This window comes from Cannabis sativa, chromosome 1 (genome assembly GCF_029168945.1).
Source record: "Cannabis sativa cultivar Pink pepper isolate KNU-18-1 chromosome 1, ASM2916894v1, whole genome shotgun sequence".
NCBI lineage: Eukaryota > Viridiplantae > Streptophyta > Magnoliopsida > Rosales > Cannabaceae > Cannabis > Cannabis sativa.
In genome coordinates, this window is record NC_083601.1 from 52,129,839 (window position 1) to 52,135,838 (window position 6,000).

General features: G+C 32.8%; 1 protein-coding gene across 7 annotated transcripts; it reads left to right on the forward strand.

The window, feature by feature from the left end:
* The first annotated feature begins 245 nt into the window (after window positions 1–245).
* LOC115705704 (protein LNK3) lies at window positions 246–3,300 on the forward strand. 7 transcript variants are annotated; one of them, XM_061108557.1, is made up of 9 exons: window positions 277–505; window positions 585–612; window positions 993–1,068; window positions 1,243–1,394; window positions 1,482–1,590; window positions 1,700–1,943; window positions 2,035–2,148; window positions 2,257–2,402; window positions 2,744–3,300. In XM_061108557.1, the coding sequence occupies exons 4-9, from the start codon at window positions 1,253–1,255 to the stop codon at window positions 3,045–3,047; spliced, it is 1,059 nt and encodes a 352-aa protein (XP_060964540.1). In that variant the 5' UTR covers window positions 277–505; window positions 585–612; window positions 993–1,068; window positions 1,243–1,252; the 3' UTR covers window positions 3,048–3,300. The 7 variants fall into 7 exon arrangements, with proteins under 7 accessions (XP_030488977.2, XP_030488973.2, XP_030488975.2 ...); XM_030633117.2 differs by lacking the exon at window positions 585–612 and having other exon boundaries at window positions 246–505; XM_030633115.2 differs by having other exon boundaries at window positions 276–505; window positions 1,243–1,590.
* Window positions 3,301–6,000: the final 2,700 nt, after the last annotated feature.

A 6,000-nucleotide genomic window follows, 5' to 3' on the forward strand; every position in this document is an offset into this window, starting at 1 on the left:
CACGAGTCAACTTCTCCATCAGTTGGGGGTAAATCCGTAAATAAAACTCCTGGACGAGAATTGCTTGGTCACAGCACAACAGATGATATCGTCCATCAATTTGATTTTCAGGGGTCCAAGTAGGACTGGATTCGACACGTGGACCAATGAGAAAGCAGTTTTAGATGGAGCAGTCTCAGCCACTAGTCTAGAGTCTCAGTTCTCAGCCACAAATTCCCATGAGTGAAAACCTGGACTCACTCTACTCGTTATATATATTTCATTATTATTTATTATTATATAATTTTTAGATACAAATTCTCTATACACTCGCTTTGGTTAATTTTCATTTTTGTGATAAAAGAAACCGAAAACTCTGTTAAAGAACCAAAAGCCGCCTTCTTTTCATTTGCCACTCTCTCTTTCTCTCTCACTTGTTCTTAGTTACATCGTTTCTTGATCTGGGTCTTCTTATTTTTCTCAATCATCAACTGGGTTCTTTCTTTTCTCCTATAATTCATCACAGGTATGTGTTTTTCTATCTGGGTTTAAACTTTAAAGTGTTCTTTTTCTGTGTTGATCTGTCTGTCTGTCTGTCCGTACAGAACCAAGGAAAAGTCTTCTTAGAATTTGGTAAGAAGCTTTGAACTTGAGATTCAAAATTCAGAGCACATATAAGATTTTAAGGTTATTAAATATGTTATCTTGAATATTTAGGGTTGAGACAAATTCTCAATCTGAAAAAAAAATTTACAAAAATTAAGGCATAAGTAGGAAAATTAGTTGAATTGAGTAATTGGTTTGTTTATTTATTTGCTTTTATAGTTGGGGAAAACAGTTAATTAATATTAAGAACGATTTATTTATTGTGAAGAAATTAATATTTTGTATAATGGGCTCTCATATTAATAAGCCCAGAAAATTACAGTTAACCTAATATTACTTTTATAAATTTAGAGTTATGGTCTTATTCCCAAGACTAATCATTGACTAGTTCTCTTTCTCCACCATAGGAGAGAGAACTCTTTCAACTTGATCAGTCTATGGAAGACCTCAACTTCACAACTTGTAAAGTAACCATTGTCTCAGGTACGTTTTCTACATGATAGTTTCCACTTTTTACAAGATAGTTTTTGCAAATTATGTGTCTTGTTTGTAAGTAAGTAAAGGTTTTCTTGTCAATTTACATGTTTGGAGATATAGTACAATTCTCATATAATTTAATTATGTTGTAATTGTTGTTATTTTCTTGTTTTGGTACAGATTTGAAGTAATGGATTGGTGTCTTAAGAGTGGCGGCGGTGGTAGTGGCGGCGGTGCTAATGATGAGTGTATGGTTCCAGTTCAAAAAGGAAGAAGAATATTGCCAGATAGACTTCCATCACCTGATAGATGGTCGGAATGGGGAAGAGTAGGTGAGTTTGAAACATTTCAAACACATTACAAAGATGGTGATTCTGATCAAAAATTCTATGCTGAAGAAAATTGCTTCAATGGAACAGCTCATCATGAGATGGAAGAAGATAGTTTTTATGATAAGTATCAATCTACCAGTCCTACTAATCATCAGCTTGGCCTAGCAGAATCCTCTCAGACTGATGACATGTTCTTGTACCAATCTTTAACTCTTCATTTTTTGCCTAACTTTTTCATTCCCATTGCCTTGTTTGCTTTCCTCTTGCTTACATGAATCACTTGTTTTGTTGTTTTCTTAATGCAGTTCTTATTTTTCTGAGATGGATAATCAAGAGAGATCCTATTGTTTTTCGCCTAAATCTCAATGTGGTGGGATAGAGTTCAATAGAAATTCCCTACAAGACATGACTTCAGATTCTAGAAATACTTCAACTGATTTTCCAAGTCTGCACCCAACATATCTTTCAACATTTGACATCGACGATAACAATGCCTCGATGTTTGTTGTTCCTCGCAATTTGCAGAAAAATGATTTCTTACCAGATCAGGTGAGATACAATATTCCCTTTCAGTTGCCCATTTCTCAAATTCTGCTGTTGTTAAAAGTTTATTTACCAATATTTTTTTTGTTTTTTAAAGGCAACTGGAATGGAGTTCTCTGTCAATTCTGAGAGTAGCAGCATGACTAGGTCTGATGAAGAGCCATCCCCCGAAGAAACTGTACTGCAAGGACTTCAATCAGTAACGAAACAGGTGATTTTTTCAGTTTGTTTTTTATATTGAAAAAGGAAATGTAGACAGGTCTCAGTATAGTATTGGATTTATTTCTTGAGCAAGTTTTTGACAAAAACTCAAACACAGCTCAATGTAAGTACTCGACTTTCACTCCGTGATGCATTGTATCGCCTTGCAAAAAGCTCAGAAAAACGTCCCATGAGACAGAATCAAGATGGAAACCACTGTGTGGAAAATAATTCTTTGTGGACTCCTGGCATGGAAACAACAAGGTATTTTACATAGTTTCTACAAGCTATGTTTTATATACCAATTTTAGTTCATGTCAAGTTTACCCTTTACACAATTCTGTGGGATTGCAGAGAAGGGAATGGTTACAATTAGTCAATCTTTGTTCCTTTCTGTTTTTTCAGTTTATAAAATATTGTTAGGATACTTTTGTACAAGGAGCATTGTTGCTTGGCCCTGAGGCAGAGTTCAGCCCGAGCCAAGTGACTCTCACTTATTGGGTCATGTGGCCGAATAAGTGAGGTTCACACATATGTTATTTCATAAGAATGTGTTCAATAATTATAAGCTTTCTGATCACAACTTTTACTTTTGATGATCTCAGGTGTGGAACAAATAAAGGAACTGAGACAGAGACCAACATCATTGACAGAGCTATTGCGAACTTGATGTTCAACAAAACCGAGTTGGACTACCAAGATCTTACTGGTGCAACATCCTCAAGCTCCAAAGACGAGGTTGAACCGTCATCATCTGAGTACCAATCCTACACATCTCAATCTCAACAACAACAGCAGCAGCATTCAAATGTACTTGATGATTCTGACTTTCCAATGTTAATGTATCCGGGCGGGGTGGATATGGAAATGGAAAGCTTGAGTTGCGATTTTTCAGGAAATGGTGTTTGAGTTTAAATCATTGTTTTGATGATCATGATGATGATGATGATGGATTTTAAGTGGCATTTGAATGCTTTTTTATTATTATATATTTTGTTTGTAAATAATAATATCATTAGTACTAGTAGCTAGCTATAGTGGGCAAGATTTAGATACAAACTTGCTGTATCAGTTTTGATCCTGAATCCAAATTTTAGATAATCAATAACTAATCTCAGTCTCTTATTATAATGATGATAATATATGTTTCTCCATTTGTTGATTTTTTTTTCTCTTTCTTTGGATGAGATAAAGAAAGGAGTTCTTTGATGAGTAACAATCCATTTTGGCACTTACAATGATTCAATCTATCTTCTCTTTTTGTACAATTCTTATTTCTATTATAGCTTTGTCCTTTTGTTTTCAAACATATGAATACAACACCTTAATGCATGAATTTTATTGGGAGTTTAATTATTATTTCCCTTGAGCTTTCGCATTTCATGTTACTTTCTAATAAAGATGATAACGACTTTTTGAGCCCAAATAATTTTTTGAAAATTTTAAAGAAATTGAAAAAAGTTGTATTTGAATAGCGAATACTCAACTTAGAATAGCGGGTATTTAAAGAAAACTGCCAAAATAATAGAACAACTGGAAAAATAAAATAAACACAAGGAAATATAGTGGTTCAGTCAGATTACAGTCCGCTTAGTCCACTGTTGCAAATGAATTCTGCTTAGTTTATTCATCTTGGATCACTCCTTTATATAGAAAACAAGTGTCCTTTTAATTATACATAACTGATCGATTATAGAACCGTTTTACAATATATAACAATATTAAATTAGAATAAATAAAGAACCGTTTAATCTGTTCTAATAAGTGCAGCAACGTATGTGAACTATAGAATGCGAGTTGTCTGTTCATATTCTCGCACAAGCTTGAAGGCTTTAGGTGCGTTCTATATTCTTACACAAGCTTGCAGGTTTTAGGTGTGTTCTATATTCTTACACAAGCTCGCAGGCTTTAGGTGCGCTCTATATTCGTAAAAGGGCTAATGAGCCTACCACTAGGATGTTTGCGTTCTATCTGAGTTGCATTGATGGACATCTTATGTGTCGACAACATGAGACACGTGAGTCTCTATCAAGTCATCGAACACGTTTTGTCATTTAGATAAATCGTTTCGTAAAGAAGCGATCTTTACTTAGTCGCAAGAGAAGGCTACTTAGCCATCGCATATGTTTCGATATATGCACAACTTGTATAAATCCTTCTCGGCCTTGCTTATCTTACACTACGCAAGACATAGTATGCGATTAGACCCTGTCAAGGCCACATCATCTCGCGAGTTTGGTTCAAGCGAGGTCAACTCTCAGAGAGTCATTAACTAACAACTCATCTATCCTTTGAGGATTGGATCCACGTGTCAATTTTATAGGAGACTGATTTTGAGTTTCTAGGCGAAAAAATCGCAATATAACAGAACACTTAAACAAAAAACATAAAAATAACTATAAAGTAACAAAAAGACAACTATAAATCAACAAACAAATAACAAGACATCAATCTTGTTAAAATATGCAAATCATTCATAAATTAACTCTGAATAAACTACACGACATCCAAGAAAATATACTATTTTTATTAATCATGTAAAAGATACAAAAATATAGGATGAGTGCTTTTAATTTTTTTTGTAAGAGAGATAAAGAGTGTTAAAAAACAAGATATAAAAATGTACACTTATTATATATATTTATATATATACAAAGATAAAAAAAATTAGTCTGAGAAAAAAAATAGAGAGAGAGTTAGAAAAAAAATAACAAAGAGAAATAGGGAGAGAGAGAAGAGAAAGATAGAAAGACAAAAAAAAGTAAAAATAAAAAATTAAGTAGGGAAAGATGTAAAAATTTTCTTTTCAAAGTATAAATATAAAGCTTGAAAAAAAATTAGTATTTAGTGTAAATTTTCTAATTCACATCATGCAGTTCCTCATTTTTCCTTCTCATATGAGCTACAGAACTTTGGGCTTAGAGCCCCGCCATCTACCACCCGAATAACTTTAGGCATTGGGCTTTTGTTTGCCACCAATAGCCTTGCTTTTTTAAATAAAAAAAATTATATATATACACATGTATTAAGTTTATATAACTTAAATTTGCTTACATAATTGAACCTATTTTTTATTTTCCACTCTCCACTCCTTGTTCTTTCTTCCACTCTTTCTTTCAATTCTTAGAAAGAAAGAATAAACCATGGATGATGCAAATGCAAATACCAATGACAATTACCATTGTACTATGTGTACTTCGAAAAGGAGTTCAAAGATGAAAGTGGTCTACAGAAGCATAAACGTTCAACACATCTCGATGTGTTCTAAAAGAAGAGATGTAAATGCGGATATGTTCTTGATCCACACAATTGCCACCCTGATTAGGTGAGTTTAATTCATTATTCAAGAACTATAAATTTTAATGAATTCTTTGTGTTGCTTCATATGTACAACTAATTATGCTAATTGGATGATTTTAAATTTATCAATCACCCACCTAAAAAAATAAATAAAGTTAATTTTGAGACAAACTAAAGTGAAAAAATTAAGATCTATATATAACCTAAAAGTATAAACTCACTATGGTTTTTAAACATGTGGGACTTTTTCAAAAGAATTAAAAGTATAAAAAATGTTGAAAAAGAGAAAATGAAATGAAAAAATTAGAAAAATCTACCACTTAGAAAATATAGATTATTAGAGGGAAATTTCATTTAATATACATAAAAAAAAAACTCCTATTTTAAAAAATACCCTCTAAAATATTTTGTACAATAGTAATCTATTAACTTCTTCTTTTTCCAAAAATACCCTTATTATTTATTTATTTTCAAAACCTAAATAAACTCAAAAACAATCTCTCTCTCTCTCTAGCCGCCCCTCTCGATTTCTTCTTCGCCTCCCCAAGTCGACCAGCCATCC

What these genes read in the sequence shown, in the direction of transcription:
- LOC115705704 (XM_030633113.2), top strand. Translation starts at nt 1,253, where the DNA reads ATGGATTGGTGTCTTAAGAGTGGCGGCGGTGGTAGTGGCGGCGGTGCT. An exon ending in CAGACTGATGACATGTTCTT is followed by an intron (nt 1,591 to 1,699) that starts GTACCAATCTTT and finishes TTCTTAATGCAG; the next exon opens with TTCTTATTTTTCTGAGATGG. An exon ending in CCTGGCATGGAAACAACAAG is followed by an intron (nt 2,403 to 2,743) that starts GTATTTTACATA and finishes TGATGATCTCAG; the next exon opens with GTGTGGAACAAATAAAGGAA.